Source organism: Dromaius novaehollandiae, chromosome 1 (genome assembly GCF_036370855.1).
Source record: "Dromaius novaehollandiae isolate bDroNov1 chromosome 1, bDroNov1.hap1, whole genome shotgun sequence".
Taxonomy (NCBI): Eukaryota; Metazoa; Chordata; class Aves; order Casuariiformes; family Dromaiidae; genus Dromaius; species Dromaius novaehollandiae.
Window position 1 is genome coordinate 79,906,535 of NC_088098.1, and position 17,795 is coordinate 79,924,329.

Genomic DNA, 17,795 nt, shown 5'->3' on the forward strand with positions numbered 1-17,795 from the left:
TGTTCTCTTCGTGGGTATGCACAGATTTGTAGCAGGAAAGTTTGCTTTTGGCAGGACAAAACATGACAGTGATTGATTGCTGTCCCTTAACCAAACGGGGAGAGGCTTAGGGATCAGTGAGGAAGACTAGTCACAGGCCTGTACTCTGAACTGTTAAAATATCTTCTCCAACCAGTCTGACTGGGAGCACAGCAGGAAGACTGGCTGGGGAAAATAACAGCAGCAGTGGTTGCTCCTCATATGCATGACTTGAATATTAACCACTTGCCTTTCCCACTCTATTTTCTACAGTTGAGAGCTGGAAAAATGGGGAAGAAGGTGTGAAAGGAAGAAGATGGTCGATTATCATATTTTTAAACAGGAAATTTGAGTAGGTTCTCCCAGCTGTCCTTAGTGAGCATGCCCATGGAAAGGGACACATTTCAATAAAGAACCCATTTAAATGAAGAACTATCTTTTGCAATTTACCCACTTCTTGACAGAGAACAGGGTGTAGGGCAGATCTGCTCCTTCATGGAGAAAATACTTCTCAGAGTCTACACAAGTTAATGCCACAGTAAAAGGAAAATAGAAAGAGAGTCTGAGCCTACACTCTATACTTGTACTGAATTTTCAGTCTAGATAATGCCTTTCCTGGCCTCTCAGGGGACAAAAGTCCACATCACAGAACGATTCCACTAATACTATTTTGCCTGCTTCTGCTAGTCTCTATTATATAGAGATCAGGCAATGAAGAGAACCACTTCTGTTTTCGCCATTTCCCCCACACAGGCACTATCTGTGGGGTGGAAGAATAATTGCAGGGAGAAGTTTAGGAGGTACTGCTATTAGAAATACATTCATATGCAGTCCCTCTTATGGCTAAATGAGGTATTGTGTTTCAATATCTAATATCTATACGTTGCATCTACAACTAAAATCCTCCCATAATAAAAGAATATACACAACGCCAAAGTGTTAATAGGAGCAGTCAGTTTTGCTTGAGCAGTTGGCAGAAATTATATCATCTTCTGCATCTTCTCAAAGCCACCTGCGGCATGTCATTGACTGTGAAATGAACTTTGTCTCTCAACAGCAGGTTGCATGTTGTTTCCTCTTGTAATACAACTGCCTCCCACTTCTATGAAAAAGGTAAGCAAATAATCTTGTACAAACTCATATAACCAGGAGTCAGGAATCTGAAAAACTCTAACAAAAGATTTTACAGTGATAGGTGAGGAGAGTCTTGGAGGTAATAGGAGGAACCTGCAGGCCAACAACTGAAAAGTAAATACACAGGCAAATTTTGAAGTCTACAGAACTGAATATTGAAGAACTAAAATGCAATGAAGAATATACTTTAGAGCTGCTCAGAACTAAGGTCACTAGCAGAGCTGTGTGGTGACCTCAAGGGCATAGTAACAGGAAGAGGTTCTACAGCAAGTTCAAGAGATATTAATAGGTCTGTTTGGGGAGCTCGGGGTGGATTTGTGAGGAGCTGAATGAAAAGCAAGAATGGATATCACTGGCAGGGCTGTGTGAGGAGCTCAGGGCTGGAGGTGGGGATGGCTGACAGCAGGACTTGAAGATGTTGGCAGAAGGCATGGACATCCCAGGTAGGAGGGATATAAGCAAGGCTAAATGTGAAAAAGGCCTACGTTGCCTCTTTCCCTTGTAACATGTTTCGACATTTTCTCCTTTTCTCCTGTTCTTCATTTGCGTATTTCCCATTAGGATCTATTCCTGCTGAGAAAGTAGTTTCAGCATCTGGAAGCTTTTAGGGATTTTGTACAGGTTTTCTGTTCTGAGCACCCATTTTTTTCTAAAGGTGAACCTTTCGTCTGAAGTGTATGATCACTGTTTGTCTGTTACATTAGTCTATCCCACTTGATCTGTTTGCCTGCCTTTCACATTGTTCACTGAGGCCCCCGCCCCAGGACTCTTTCCCTTGGCTGGCTCTATCATCAGAGGGTGAACAGTTTATGCATAGCAGCCAGGCAGACCCGTTTTACCAGTGTCTGCTTACCTATCAGCTGGCATGTTAGTCATAACAATTACATGATCCCTCTGGGGAGACAGCTGAGAAGACTTTGAGGAGTAAAGAATTGAAGTTGGGCAGGTCTGGGGTAGGAAAATCACTAAGGAGTAACTTAGTTACAACCACACAAGGTATAACCATCAGCGCTATCAGGAGTGGCCTCAGACAAACTGGAAAGCAGCAGGAGGCCAGCTCCACGGAGAGACTACCGCAGTGCAGGAGAAGTGATATAATTCAGGTGAGAGAAAACACTACCTAAAGATTATATAATAAATATTTAAATCTTTGAAAAGACTTTAATTATGTCACCTGAACTAGGATGTAGCTATACAGAGCCTATATGTGTGAGTGCATGTATGTATGCATATACATCTGCGCATGTACTTATTGTTTATATTGAAGTTACCTGTAATAATAAATTTATGTTATCCTGATGATTTGGGGGCTTGAGAAGAAAAGAGTGGTATTTCTTCTACACTCAGGTTGATTTAAATGAAATAACTTACAGGCATATTTGATTTCCATCATTATCACTCAACTGTAAGGAAGTTAACTCTAACCCAATGCAGTGCAGATATCTAGATTTTTCTATGTGTTTACCTGTTTACATTAAATGCACAACTAGACGTCAAAAAGTCGGGAACTTATGAAGCTAAGTTGTGTACACAACTGCAACTTGTGCTAATGCATTTATAAAAGCAGATTCACGTTCTATTTAAGCCATTATTCAGTAATACAGTATCATGCAGTATTTTTCTACAAGAAATACGTGTATGTGCAGTCTTTTAAAAGCTCCTTCATTCTTCTTATATGCTTTCACAGCTTTTACTGTCACAATGTTCCAGAATACCTGTATTGAGTTTGGCCTAGGGTTTGTTACAGGCTTCATGCTTGCAGCTGCCAACAAAATCAGAGTTCAGATAGTAAGAGAGAGACAGAATGACCAGCATTTTCAAAAGTAGCAAGTGATTTTGAACTGCATAAATGAAAATCATAGGCAAGAGTGTGCTGTCGAGAATCTGGCCTCCAGACTTTCATATGCTGAACAGCTTTCTCGCTGAGTTTTCAGGTTAATGTATTCCTCAGGGTTTTTTAATTTTAATTTTTCAGATTACCTGTGACAAATAATTTATTGTGGCCTTAATTTCAGAGGTAATCTGATGTAGATAGACATTAATATTTCAGAAAAAATACATATGGCTTGCCTGCATTAGAAAAAAATTGTCTTAATCACTATTCAGTTTCTGCACAGTATCACACTTCTGTACTTAGAACTTCCTCATGCTATGCAAATAAATTCATTTTTTGAGATAGTCTAAGTTTAAGCAACACTTAACACCATGAGATCTTGTATATATGTGTATGTGTGATGTGGTGCTGGTGTGGACTAACCTTGGTAGCATAAAAGCACAGCAGTGCAGGGTCCTCCTCACCCATATTTCTCAATGCAGTAGTGACTGCTGACTTTGCCTATTATTTGCTGCTCCCAAGAGCAGAAGGGAACCAAGATTGCCATAAGTTAATCACCTGTTCAAATAGCAGCCTGAACCTCATTATTTGCTGTTTTCTCCATGATCTAGCTCTTCAGAAGTGGTCAGCCTTATTTTCTTTCACTCCTTAATATACTTCAGTAGCAGCTAGCCTGCTTTGATGTTCAGGCAGTGCTAGTAATTTTGGGCTGAGAGAAAATCTCAAGTCACTGTACATTGTTTTTTGAAACATTTTGTTTTCTTATAAAGTGTTACGGCCACCGGCTGGTGCGGCTGGTGTGAATGTGAGTTGGCTTACCAAATCTTTATAGCTGAGAATTTATCACATTCCAGTACAACGAGCTCCAGGATATTGCCAGCAAATCTTATTCAGGACAGAAGTGAGGCAGCTCTGGTACATTATGACCAGGACTGAATTGACAGAATTCCCCATTCTACACAGTTGGAGATGCTGCTTAGTAGCTCAGAGACACATTACAGTGAGAGATGAGATAACTTGATGGGCCACAGAAACTTTGCCAAGATGTCATGATCTCCTTGGAGATTGCTGGGGTATTGGAAATAGTCACTAAAGTCTGCTGAAGGCAGAAGAATTGAGAGACAGAACATGCGGTGTAACAGGTAAGCAGCATTCTGCAGAAATATGTTCCTATGCTATAAAGTTGTTAGTTCTGAAAGCTGTGGGAATTGTTTTTGATTAGTTTGGTGTGCTGCTTTTAGTAAAATGGTAGGCACTGCAGAGGAAGAAATCTCTGTTTTGCTGTCTGCTTTTCCATGCTCCTTGTCTTCTCCCTCTTCTCTTACGTGCCATGTTCACAACAGCAAAGCCCTCCTAAGCCCACACATTGTGGGTATCCTCACCATTTTGGTTTCTGCAGTTCTTCAGTAGCACTCTCCCTTTCATCTGCATGGCCAGTACAGTCCACTTGTGCACAGTGACTGTCTGGGCCCTGACTTGTGGCTGTGTTCTGAAGGTCATATAAACAGAGGAAGAAAATAATAAAAGCAATACAGAAATGGTGACTGGAAAAGCCTGAGAATATGATTCTTCTGTTGCAATAAATTATATAGAAGTCATCATGGTTAAAGAATTTATTTTGCCTTTTATCAGCCAGGCAATATGCTAGATTGAAGTGAGTAACTATTCAGCTGTGCTTTACCTACCTTTAGTTGGTCTTTATGAGTAGTGAAAAACAGCTGTAAGGATATTCTGATAATAAAGTGATGTGTAGTTAATATTGGTCAGGAAGTCTGGAGAAGTAACTGCGTTAATTCCCATGTCACCTCCTACTTAATATTGGTCAGGAAGTCTGGAGAAGTAACTGCATTAATTCCCATGTCACCTCCTACAAAATATACTTTAAAGGGTCTAATGAAGATCCCAATTAATCCTAGACTTTATTTTCACAGTACTTAATTTAATCAGCCATTCCTTTAGCCAGAATAGCTAGTCAGGACTCATGGATTTAGAACTTTGTTCTTATAAAGAGAACTGATGTTACAAATCAGGCATTTTCATGAATGAAACTGTTTATTTACAGTGAATATATATAACACCTTGCTTTTCTGACTGTGGTGGGAACAAACGACAGGCATTTTCCATGCTTACAGTTCTCAAGCCAACTATTCCGTTGTTTACTGCAGACATATAGAACTCTATATTTCTGTTTCTTTTCAGTATTCACAATTAGGTCTGTTACTAAGGCTGCTTGACTCTTACATCCTAGCAAATTAAATAGCATAAAATAAGACTGCTAAGAAAATAAGTCCAGTGTAACATGCAAGAGAGGATGGTTATTTTTAGGGCAGAACAGCTTCCCAATCCACTTTACAGCACTGCTGTGTGAATGCTTGTGCTAGCGCTAAGTAAGGGGACAGCATGCATGTGGGAATGAGTGACGGGGGGTGGGGAAAGTCACAGTAGGGTTTATGGGGTAAAATCATAGCTGGGCTTATGCTGGCATACAGTGCCTGTGGAACCTATTTGATGCAGGGGAAGTTTTTACAATGTGGCTTTAGACAAATTAGCCATTCACCGTCCTCAGTAGAGGGAGATACATCTTCCCTGTTGCTGCTTCTGGATGTATGCTCCTGCCACTTCCTTGAGCCTCCTTTGGCACTTGCTTAATTGTCTTGGCAAACTGATACCACTCACTAAAATGCTAGGACATTAAAGTGGGAAGACAAAGGTGAATATTATTCTGCTGTCTTAGTGATTTAAATCAGTTTACTTTGTGATCAATTGCTCATCTGGGAGCAGAACAAGGAGGAGTGGGAAGAGAGAGAGGAGAAAAGAGATACTCCTCTTTTTGGCAGTGGGAAGCACTTAATTCAGCTCAGTTGCATTACCAAACCGTGTTCATATTCAGTATTGGGTCTCCTTGAACTGGTTGAAGCAGCCCTCACAGCTGCCTTCTTTTGGCTACTTATTCCTGTCCCCATGTTGCCCCGTGGTATGTCAGAATTACTGGGGTGGCAGTCCAGTGTGGTGAACAAACATGTCTGAAAGTTAACAGGTTTTTTTCCCCAGTGCTCATTATGTTGGCAAATGTGGCAACAAGTGGTCAGTGAAGGGCAGATACGGGGGGCTCACTAACCTATCACTGTCACTAAAGGAATGACTGTTAATTACTGACGCTGCCCCCCGCCCCCCCCAATTTACCAAGTAGTCTGATAGCACCAGTTTGCAAACACTGTTGCCTGTAGCTTCTGCTCATGTTTTGCAGTGTATCCCATTGTCTAAGGGCAGCAGCTTCTGCTATTTCTAGTTACTGCAATCTTTATTGTGCATTTAGCTTGCCGAAGGGGCTTTGGATTCAGCTATTGATCAAAGAAAGGCTGGCTGCCATCATTATTGCAGTCCACTGATAACCATGTAATGTCTGAAGAGGGTTAATAAAGCATCGAGCTTTGCCCTCAAGCCCTCTTTAGCTGGGTTGATTCATATTAATTTCCTTCTGCCGCAGCAGCAGATTTCCCATCTCTCCAAATCTGCATAGTGGAAACCCTGTTTCCTATCTGACCTCCCTTCAGGGGAACAAGTACCTTTTAAAAACTCATTTGCAGAGACCTTTATGGCTCACTGTTGCTTCCATTCACTCCTTTGTTTTGCAAAGATTTGTTTCAGAAATTTTAATTTGCATTCTTATAACTGTATGAAAGGTAAGGTGTCTTTCAAAATGGCTTTGGAATTTGAAGCTGAACTGGAACATATCACTACTACCTTCGTCCTTGACATTCTGAAAGAAGAATGGCATAGCACTATGCTTGTTACCTGTCATTTTTTATTACATTCCTAACTACATCAGACTGGTTTTCTTAGATAAGATGTCAAGTCTCATTGATTTGCTTCACAATAGAGGATCTAGTGAAAATGCATGTGTCCAAGAGAAAAAGGAAAATTCCAGCATCTGTTTAAACAACAAAAATAAAGATTCAGGTCAAGGAGTTTCAACTGAATAAGAAGAAAATCTTCTATATCTTCTATAGCTGAAATATTAAATAGGCCCAGGCAAGGAGAGCATCTATTTTTGAAAGAAAACAATAAAGAGAAATGAAGATCCAAGGATTTCAATGAGTAGATTTCAATGTGTGCAAAAGAATAATTAAAAAAAAAGAAGCTGACAATTTACCTGTGATTGCACCAACTGACCAACTGTACCAGTTTCCAATGGAAATTCTAAATTGAAGTAATACAGAATACATTGTTCAGCTTTCTGGTTCTTCTGATCTAGATAGCACTGGTCTTGACACAACATAACGTATCTGTGTCAGTCTGAGAATGAAAGACGCTAGGACTGTTCCCCTTAGCATTGTGCATATGTATTTGTGTGTGAGTGTGCATATGTGTTATATCCAGTGTAGGTTTACTTAGTTTGCTTGCTTTCAGAGTGTATCTGAGAAGCTTGGATTGATTTTATTGTTGTATCATTACTCTTTTGGCTTGATTCACTTTACAACCACACCCTGAAAACAAGCGAATTTGTTAACATATTAAGAATCAAAAGAAATAAAAAAATGGAATAGACTTTTTGCAATATTTTAAAGTGTGTATGTATTCCTCTTTTCCCCTTTGCAGTGCCTCCCTTGTGCAATTGGTAAAAGCATAAATTTACTCCTCAGTTTTAACCCGGAGAACAAAATCTGTTTATTGTTTTATGTACCATCAATTTCCATAAACCCCATTAGTATCTATAAGAATGTATAACATTTGCTCTTGAGGGTAATAGCCTTCTATGCACAGCTGAAAATAAAGTAAGTACTTACAAGATCAAGGTCCTATTGCATATAAAACATTCTAGGTGAAGTTGTTTGTGAAGCTGCAGATGTTAAACTTCTGGTGATGTTTATAAGTAACAGTGGCTAAATGTACATGCCTTGCTTTTCTGTCGGCCATCACCATTCACCACACTGATTCTCACAATTTAAAAATAATACTCCAGCTCCTCTGTTGATGTAAATCAGCGCAGCACCACTGGGCCCATGTCTATTGTTTAAATCTATCTTCAGCAAAGATAGTAGGCTTTGTGTAGCAGTGGTACATCTTCTAAAACTCTTATGCGTTCTCAAGAGAATAAAAAAGCCCACATATATCAATTCTTATTGAAATACAAATTTTTACAGGGTATTAGCATGGACAAATATTTACAGGCAGAAGCATTTCCTTCATATGAAAAGAACAGATAGGAACTGAACATAGAATAAAATAAAATTAACCTTTAAAAGGATCTTCATGGAAACATAAATAGAATTATGGACCAGATACGCCATACCTCATGTCTGCTTCAAGCTCCCCCTGTAATATAGCACAGCTGAAACACAGTTATGTGTTTGGGGGGGGTCTGCAGCTGTGTTTCAATCCTGGCACAATACAAAGTCACTGGTATACACTGGTGAATCTAGCTCCGTCTGAGTGAGATTGTATATGTCACATACACAGTCGGAAGGTTTTGTAGGTGTATGATTGCAAGTGCTAAGGGATTGGTTTAATAATATCTGAAATTACAGCTGGAAAGGTGCATGCTTGCACAGACTGTGGAATTTCAACTACCAGTGTGCTTCCATGGACATCAGGGAGTTACATATGTTCTGATTCAAATTATAGACCTGGCAATGTTATGGACTCAGTACTGGGGAGCCCTAATGGCAAGACTTCTTGTTTCCCCATGTCTGTGGAGCAATAATAGGAGTTGTGGCAAGTGGTCTAGTCAAGGGTGACAGACATTTTGTATGCATGCTTCTGATCTGTTCATTTGTTGTGAAACAGAAGATAAGAGGCTGAGTCATTCTGGCATCTAAGTGTATTAGCTAGATTATTTTTATATAATTGAGCTAATAATTATGAATGTTTGTGCATATGCCAACCTGTAGGTCTAGAGATACCCAATTGCTTGTGTAGCACTATAGAAAAAACTTACTCTAAAATTCTTGCCAATTCATAGAATTTGGTACTGGATATCTCGTGTCATTTTCTAAGCTTCTAACTTCCTGTGCTCCTTCTTCGCACTACCACTGAACTTAAGTAGTACTGACAGGCGTGGAAATCTCCATATTCAGCTCACCCACTTTTTCATAAATCATCCTGTCCTCCTGAAAAAATTTATTAATATTCTTCACGTCTCTGCAGAAGACAGAGGTTGGCGATAATTGCTTGTAATTGAACGTGGCAGGGGATGTAAGAAGATTCACACGCATGCTACTGGAATGCAGCAGCAATGACAAGCTATGTGGTAAGATTCACAAGCGTGCACTTCTTCCTTTAATAAGGTTTCATATGCTGAACAACAAGGCCAACTTTGCTAAAAGTGGGCAAAGGCTTTTACTCTCCTCTACCTCCATCCCCAGTCCACACAGAATAACTTCACTGAGCTTTCCTTGCATTGTGTCTCAGGATAGAAACTTTTACATGAATGCAGCCTTTAGTCATGCAGGTTGGGATTCATCTTACAAAATATTAGCCATCTTAGAGTATTTCTACCTTAAATGAGACATAAAGATGAGGTTACAACCTCAAAACATAGTCATTAAAGATTCTCTGCTGCTTTCCTAAGGCCCAGTCTTGTAAGATTTTGATTCCATCAGTTTCTGTCATCTTTGGGAACTGAAATATGGTGTTGCCGCATGCAAGAATAGCACCACCTTCAAATCTGGGGACTTAAGAGAGTTGGTTAACTGCAACATTCCTGTTAATTGCAATGTCTTCAGTCAAATTCCAAATCAGGTGACCACACCCTAAAATTCCCTATAATTTTAATGGAACAAGCTAAACCTCTAATTGCACTGTTACAAGGACTTGTGAAGGCTCAACAACTTCCAGCCTTTCCCATTTCCTTCCTACCCCTCTCCCAGGGTCAGCTACATTTAACTAGTGGATAATAGTTAGGCACATGGCTACAATTTCTAGCTTCTGTATTTTGGCACCTAAGTCAGTGACCTGAGGTGCAGGAGTCCCAGTGGCTTCAGAAGGTTTAGATATTTGGCACTAAAAGTGTTCAATTGCTATTCCAAGGAACACAGGGTGGGTACACATACTTTTGAGGTTGAAAATTACTGTAATAGGTTATTACTGCTCTGCTGTACAGAATCAGTGTGCGTCAGGCAATGCTGCACACACAGTCATTTTCAGAGCTATGCCACTCATTCCTTGTCTTCCCATTTTCTTTTTCTGCTGACAGTTTTGCGTGAATACCAGACTGAAGTGATCATTATCCCAGTTCTCCTTGTGGGTGCTTTTATCATCCTGGTAAGTGTGATCCTTTGGCTCCACTGTCGAGGCATGAGAACAAAGCAGGAGGAATCATCACCACCTGGACACCAAGGTAACATCATGGTTTTCAGAGCAGAGGAAAGAGTATTGGTTTCAGTGGCCAGAAGTCAATCCCATTTCCCCATTGCTTGAGCTGTTAGACAGTAGAATTTCTGAAGAGCCTAAATGTGGTATTCAGCAGCCCAAGGAACATTAGCAAAATTGGGAACCCTCTGTTACCCCACTTGCAGTAGCTGTAATAGAATCTGTAGTATAAATGGATCGGAGGAATCTAAACCAATGTACCATATATCCCATAGGCTGATTAATATACTATAGTAAGATCACTTGAGAGCTGCAAATTCTGTTTATGTTACAGCCTTCATGGGTCCTACTGCAAGGACAGTTTCACAAGGGTAATTGTGCATGAGTCTTTTTGCTGTAAATCACATCTAATTAATCTATTTTCTACACTGTCATTAAAGAAATTTTGTTTCAAGATGCTGTTTCGCACTTCCTGTGGGGACAACTGGAAATAGAACAGGGACTGGGGAGAAGGTAGGGAAAAGGGCTGTCATTACGGCAAGAACATGCTGCCATGGGGAAATGGAAATTCAGATCTGAACTATTTTTGTTTCTGCACAGGAAAAGGCATCATCAGCCTATATTAAAGGAAATAATTGAGAACAAAGATAAAGCCTTTGTGCGAACATCCTGTGCAAGCTTTTTTTGTAATAATTTGTAACTGGTGACAAATGAAAATGGTTGTTACTTTACCACATGGGAATCAAGTATAGAGGTGTCTTACCAGCAAGAATATTTTCATATTTAAATATAGTAGAGGTCTCTGGACTCATTATATCTTTTCATCAGATATAGCCCTTTCAAGGGCTGGGATAAGGTACATAAAACAACATTTCCTTACCTCATCCTGATTTCCAAAAACAGTATGGAGCACAAATCAAAGGGAGTAGATGAATGGGTATTGTCACTTCTGTATTTATGTATCATGTGTATTTGTTTTGCCAGTGAATGACAAGAATCAGCAGGAATCCAGCTTAGCAGAGAACCCCTACATCCGGCTGAGTGAGACAACTGTGGAGAGTCTGCTAAATTCTGTATCCTTGACTCTTAAAGAACTAGAGATACCACGACAGAAACTCTCATCAGGCACTTTGGAGCTGATACACCATGGCAGCTATGGGAGTATCTACAGGGCAGAATTGAAAATTGAGAACCCCAGGAGTACTAGGACTGTCGTACTGAAAGCCTTACAAGGTAATGTACATGACAGGAATCCATTTTGGTACAGGTATCTGTATCAAAGATATGATGCTGAACAGAACTCTGCAGTAACTACTGGGCAAGAGTAGGATGTGTTCAGTATCACATTAGCTAATCAGAGTGGCATTTTGGTTCTTGAAGTATTTATTCAAAAGCAGTATGTAAGGACCAAAGAAGGTTGCTGCTCATGTTGATGTTCAAGCTGCTTGCCCTGTTCTTTGCTGCCTCCATGTGGTGACAGACTGGGGATTTTTTTGGTTCTTTCAGACCTGGCTGGTCCCTGGGAAATAAAAGATTTCCTGGGAAGGATTAAATTCCATCAAAATCTTGGCCATCATGAGAATCTGGTGGAATTGGTTGGATGCTGTGTAGGCCAGCTCCCCCTTTATATGATCATGGAGGATATGTCTCTTGGTGACCTGTTGACCTTTCTATGGACATGTCGGAAGGTGAGTCAAAAAAAGTGATGGTAGAATATCTTCTTAAACTGCTTAGGTACATATCAATCCATAAGTCATAGATGATTCTTTTCATCTGTCCATGCATCCATCTATATCTGTCTAAACTATTTCCGTACCTGCAAAAAAGCTCCAAAGCAATCTGAACTGGAATAGAAACAGTGGATGCCTGGATCAATACAATATAGTTTGGAAAAGATGACATGCTTTTTTGTAAAGACTACAGACCTACTTTGCAGACCATTGGGGTTCCTTGAAGGAGTCGGCAGGCGTTGGAATAAGAATGAGGGTTGATACAGCTACCTCAGTTTCTAAAAAGCTTTCAACAAAGTTCCGTGCCAAAAACTTTTAAGGAAACAGAGCAGTCATGACATCAGGAAGAAAGTCCTTGAATGATAACTAATTGATTAAAAGATAGAAAACAGAGCATATAAGTGCGAGGTTAGTATTTGCAATGGATAGAGGTCACCAGTGAAGGTTTTCTGGGATATATGCTAGGACCTGGTGCTGTTTATTGTCTTAGAGAACAGGATAACAGTGAGGTGATGAAGGTTGCTGATGATACCAGCCAGTAAGGGTAAGGGTTGACTGTGAAGACTTGCAGAAGGCTCTTCCAAGACTGAGAGACTGGCCAATAAAAGGGTCAGAGGGAATTCAGTATATTATATATACTGCATATGATGCATGTAGAAAAGCAATCCTTGCTCCACATATGAACCAATGGGCTTAAATCTGACCATTGCTGATGAGCAGTGAAATCATGAGACTGATTCTATGAAGACATTTGGTCCTATGAAACTGTCAACTCAGGCCAGAAAGGAAACCAAATGTTAGGAATTATTAAGACAGACATATAAACAAAATGCTGCTATATAAATCCATCCTTCCACATCTGGAACACTACATACAGAGATTGCTCACTGTCTTGTTCAGTAGAAGGATGAAGTGGAAGCAATTAAAGCTAGTAAGTGCCTTATTCAAAATAAATGAATGGAGGTGGTTCCTAATACAGCAGCAAGTTGACTAATGGAATTTCTTGCCACTGAATGCTGTGGATGCTTAGACTTCACATGGGTTCAAGATGAGACTGAATAAATTCATGGAATATAACCTGTTAAAGGTTACTGAACGTGTTGAAACCTAACCATCTCAGGAAGTCCTTGAGCTGAAAATAGTTGGGGCAGGAAGCCTACTCAGGAAAAGCATCATATTCTTACCTTGTTCTCTCTCTCCATTGGCCATCCATCTAGGGTCACTGTTAGAGACAGGGTAGTGAGAGAGATGGGCTGTTAGTCTGATCCTAGATGTTCGTTCTTATAAGTGTGCTTTTCTACTCATCACTGTAATATGTAGTATTTCTTTCATTCTTCTGCGTGGATTGTCATTCTCCACTGTCATTATGCCCTTTCCTGTCTAACCTGTTTATCTCTTTTCCACTCTTCAATTTATCCACCAGTTGTCTCTAGTATACTCATCTTACCCAGCTTATCATCTATCAGCACCACTCATATGTGTGCCCTTATCTTTCAGTCACTCTGCTGTTGATCTGTGAATTCATCTGGGGAGCATAAGATTAAGTAGCACTTATTTTATTAGATTAGAGGGAAACATGTTCCCCAGTACCCAAAAGCTATGGCATTTCTTTGTTCCAAGGTTTGCTCTTTTGTCTTTAGGATGTAATGACAGTGGATGGTATCCCCTACGACATCACTGAGAGGCAGATATATGAAGTTGGACAGCATGTTGCAGCAGCTCTGGTAAGTCTGCTCAGATTTGCGGTCTTTTTTTCCTGCTGGCTTGCTTGCAACACAAGTCCCTGCATGGTGTTGAAACTTCTTGGTCTAAGCACTGAGGATGTGGTTTGTTAAAGACAAGCCAGATATACTTGCATTGTTCTGCTGAGCATAGACTTCTATTCTGCAGTGTGGAGGCTGGGTACGAACTATATGAAAATTTCTTTCATTTAAAATTCCCTTTATAATGATCATGGTGTCCTCCTCCAAATTTGCAGGGTTACCTCGAGCAGAAGAAGTTGTTCCATGGTGATGTTGCTGCCAGGAATGTCCTCCTTCAGCACAACTTCACTGCCAAACTCTGTGGTTTGAGGCTGGCCTATGAAATTCACACATATGGTGCCAGCTCGGTCACACAGATTGTGCCTCTCAAGTGGCAGGCACCAGAGCGACTCCTGAAGAAAGCCCTCAGCATCAAGGCAGACATGTATGTTTTCATTTTTGGACTGGAAGTTCATCTGGCTGTCAGGCCTCTTTCACTTCTTTATGCATCATTTGATGCCCTGAACTTCACAGTAAGGCATATCTATCTATCACAGTGCTCCACCTTGTAGCTCATACCTTCTCATTTCTGCAGGTCATGCGTAGTTGTCTGTATTTGTTTAAGCTAGCTACCTCATTCATTCAGCCAAGAATGGAAATTTAACACTGTTTTGTTTTCTTTTCTTGCAGATGGTCTTTTGGAATTCTATTATATGAAATGGTTACATTAGGTAAGAAGATTAAATAAAAAAAGGATATAAGGAAGCCAATTAACAAGTTAAGATCCAAAGTCTCAAATCTGAGATTGTAAAGTGAACTTTTAAATAAGCATCCTATTTTTTCCAATCTGTAAAGTCTTGACAGATCCTTTTAGAATTTCTGTTGATAGGAATTGTGGTAGGAAAGGAAGAATCAGTTTTGGTAGGAAAGGAAGGCATTCTTACGTAGAAGCTGCTATCTGCAATCATTCCCTTATGTTTTTTCTCCTGTTATTTCTTTCCTCTTCCAGGTGCTCCACCATATCCTGAGGTGCCACCTTCTGACATTTTACCATACCTGCAGAAACGGAACATCATGAAACGGCCCTCAAGTTGCCAGCAAGCCATGTAAGGATACTTGATTTGTGGACAATTGAATTGGAGATCTGCCAAACTAAATGGAAGTGAAAAAAGCCAAATGATTTGAGACAAATAAAACTAGACAGTTACTTGTTAGCTGAGGAGACTTGTTCTCATGTGTCTGCCACCTCTTCTTGCTTGATTCTGTTGCATGAAACTTTAATTACCTAAAGCTCTCTTTCACACTTCTAAAATTTGATTTTGTTTCTGTTTTATTATCTTCCATTTTGCTGTTCCCCTGCTTCCCTGCATGGTGCGGGACTGTTCTGGAGTAAGTTTTTCCTTTTCTCCTGAAAGTGGTGGAATTATCCCTGAAATGAACTAACCATCCGTGGGGAATGATCCGGGGCATTATAGTTCCTCTTGTGAAGACAGTTTTTGAGTATTCAGAGGCACTTTTGTCCATAAGGAATCCCATCTGCTGTTTCAAAAGGGAACACTAAACTCAATCATTTCCTCTTTTCAGTTTCTAACTGAAGTATGAGATGTCTTAACTGTAGTAAAACTTTGTGTTGGTGCTTCTCATTCCCAGCTCCTCCCTGCTTCTCCATCCTGCAGGTATAGCATCATGAAGTCCTGCTGGCAGTGGACTGCAACTAGCTGGCCTTCCCCAGCAGACCTGACCCAGTGCCTACAAACAGCTATAAAGTGCAGCAATGACCATGAAGTATTGCAGGTACCTGAGATGGTGGTGCCTGAATTCTATGCTAATGTTGCTGGTGTTGATGTGGGTAGTCTAGTGAGCAACTACGCTGTACTCTGAAGGAACCTTTCACATGTCAGGAAAGGAGAAGTCTCTGACATTGCTGCTTTCTAGACACTGTCAAAGTTCAGAATGAGGCATGTATCCTGGGAAGTATCCCTTTGTTTTTTAAACACATTATATATTTCAGATTTCTCCTTCACACCTGAAACAATGGATTAGCAGTATTATTACTATTAATTCACCCTGTTGATACCACTCTATTAGAAAGGGTCCAACCAAACACAGCAGTGGTCATTTGGGAGCAAAGTGGGTTTAGGAAGATACAGAAAATGTGTTGGGAAATTTGAGTTAAAGCAAAAAGAGAGAAAATTGATCCAGAATATCAAGAAGCATTTTGAGAGTTTTTGGAAATCTCTCCCCATTATTTCTGTCCCACGAAACTGCATTACTGGGGTATTCGAAAGAGAAAGTAGGTGATGTTCTGGGGATTATGCTATGGAGCACAGTCCTGCAGGAGAAAGTGGACAGGATAGGTAACACAAATGGATAGTTTCCTGTCCATTAGTTACACATTCACTAAGGACCCACTTAAGTCAGTTGCACTCTTGCCTTTAAGTGTCCAGTAACTCTCTGGGACTTCTCCTGGTGCTTTATGCCCTAGTTCCCCATGGGAGAAGGGGAACTGTATATTCTATTGAAATAAAATACCTGCATATCTGGGGATGCAGAAGTCGTTACACTAATGTACTACATTTTCCTGATGTAGATTGTGTCTTTTCTATGGTAGCTGTAGGGTCACATGAGTACTGCAAGGCAAAATCCCTATTATCCCATCATCTCAGGGAAAAGTCCTTACTTTAAGTTCTCAGGGATGGTCCTTAACTGATCATTCATTTAAGCAGAGCAGATGATTTATTCATGTGCTTTTCCTTTAAGCTGCTAGTTGCTGACTTAATTATTTTGTTTTTTGGGGGGGACATCTGGCCTTAATTATAACAGCTACTGTGAAAAGAATACAGAAATGGTCTGAATACACCAAACAAGAAAGGTTGAGCTACAGTACAAACAACATACAATAAGAATAAATGTGCACAGTGACACTGTGTGATTGGGGTGAGAATATACTGCATATTGTATGTATGGTGATACATTTACTGTATGACTTCTGTAGTGAGAATATGGATATTGAATGCTGACTTCCTAACTATCCTATGACAAATTGACAGTATGTAGCATTTTGTGAATACTGTGAGGATAACAGAGCTGTTTCAAGATTTTGCACAGTAATAATACAAGCACTTTGATAATCATACAGAGAAGATGAATTTATGCCCACTGAGCTGCTGGATGTGAACTCAAGATTCAGTTTAAAATAATAGTGTGAGAAATTTTTGCTATGTGGTATGTTTATATATCATTTATATGCCATGCATTGTTCCAGTAAGGATTTTAATGACTAGGGTAGTTGCACTGGTGATTTATATGAGTGCATGTGGTTTGACTACCAAGTTATGGGTAGGCTTTGGCTGTGCCAGCGTTATAGCACGGATATTAGTAGTGCCTATGCTAAGACTTGACCTAGGGCAGCTGAGCAGTTGAAATCCCAGTGGAAAAGTACCTGTGTGCCTTCAGCGTCTGCCTGGAACAGGGATATGTCTTTGTAATTAAAAAAAAAAGAAGAAGATTTTTGCTTGATCAATAACACAATTTTAATAAACATGCAAACTTTCTGAAAAAAATCAGAGGCACTTCTTGAAGTCATGAACATTTTTGCCTTCATTTCAAAATAAGCAGAATCAGTCTGTTCACAAAACAAATTTCCTCATCTGACTTCCACTTCTTCCTGCTTCTGCCTGAGTTGAAAGCACCCTAAAAAACATTCTTTTCTCTAATTATTTTGGCACTTGGAGCAATAAAGACACTAGTAAAAAAAAAGAATAAATTCATATTAAAGGAATACTTCTAATAAGTTTTGTGTGGTTTATTGTTAGTCAGTTCATTCAATATCTCTTCAGTTAGCATGACCCTTTTATGTGTTTGAATTAGAAGGCCATAGCAACCCACAAAAGACTAATTGCAGTCTGTTATATTCGTTAGGTTTCAGCATTTTATGTAGTTGAATCCCTGATAATTTCAGTAGAAGCTGAAGGCTTGGAGCATCCTGTGAGGCCAAAACTAACTGTGTTAACCATGTTGGGTGCA

The 17,795-nt window shown here is 39.9% G+C and overlaps 1 protein-coding gene across 1 annotated transcript; it reads left to right on the forward strand.

Annotated features, from left to right (window-relative positions):
* Nucleotides 1–2,061: 2,061 nt before the first annotated feature.
* Nucleotides 2,062–17,543, forward strand: STYK1 (serine/threonine/tyrosine kinase 1). The gene is made up of 10 exons (XM_026106272.2): nucleotides 2,062–2,255; nucleotides 9,134–9,236; nucleotides 10,182–10,325; nucleotides 11,282–11,530; nucleotides 11,804–11,985; nucleotides 13,668–13,751; nucleotides 14,006–14,214; nucleotides 14,460–14,500; nucleotides 14,779–14,875; nucleotides 15,446–17,543. The coding sequence occupies exons 2-10, from the start codon at nucleotides 9,200–9,202 to the stop codon at nucleotides 15,648–15,650; spliced, it is 1,248 nt and encodes a 415-aa protein (XP_025962057.2). The 5' UTR covers nucleotides 2,062–2,255; nucleotides 9,134–9,199; the 3' UTR covers nucleotides 15,651–17,543.
* Nucleotides 17,544–17,795: the final 252 nt, after the last annotated feature.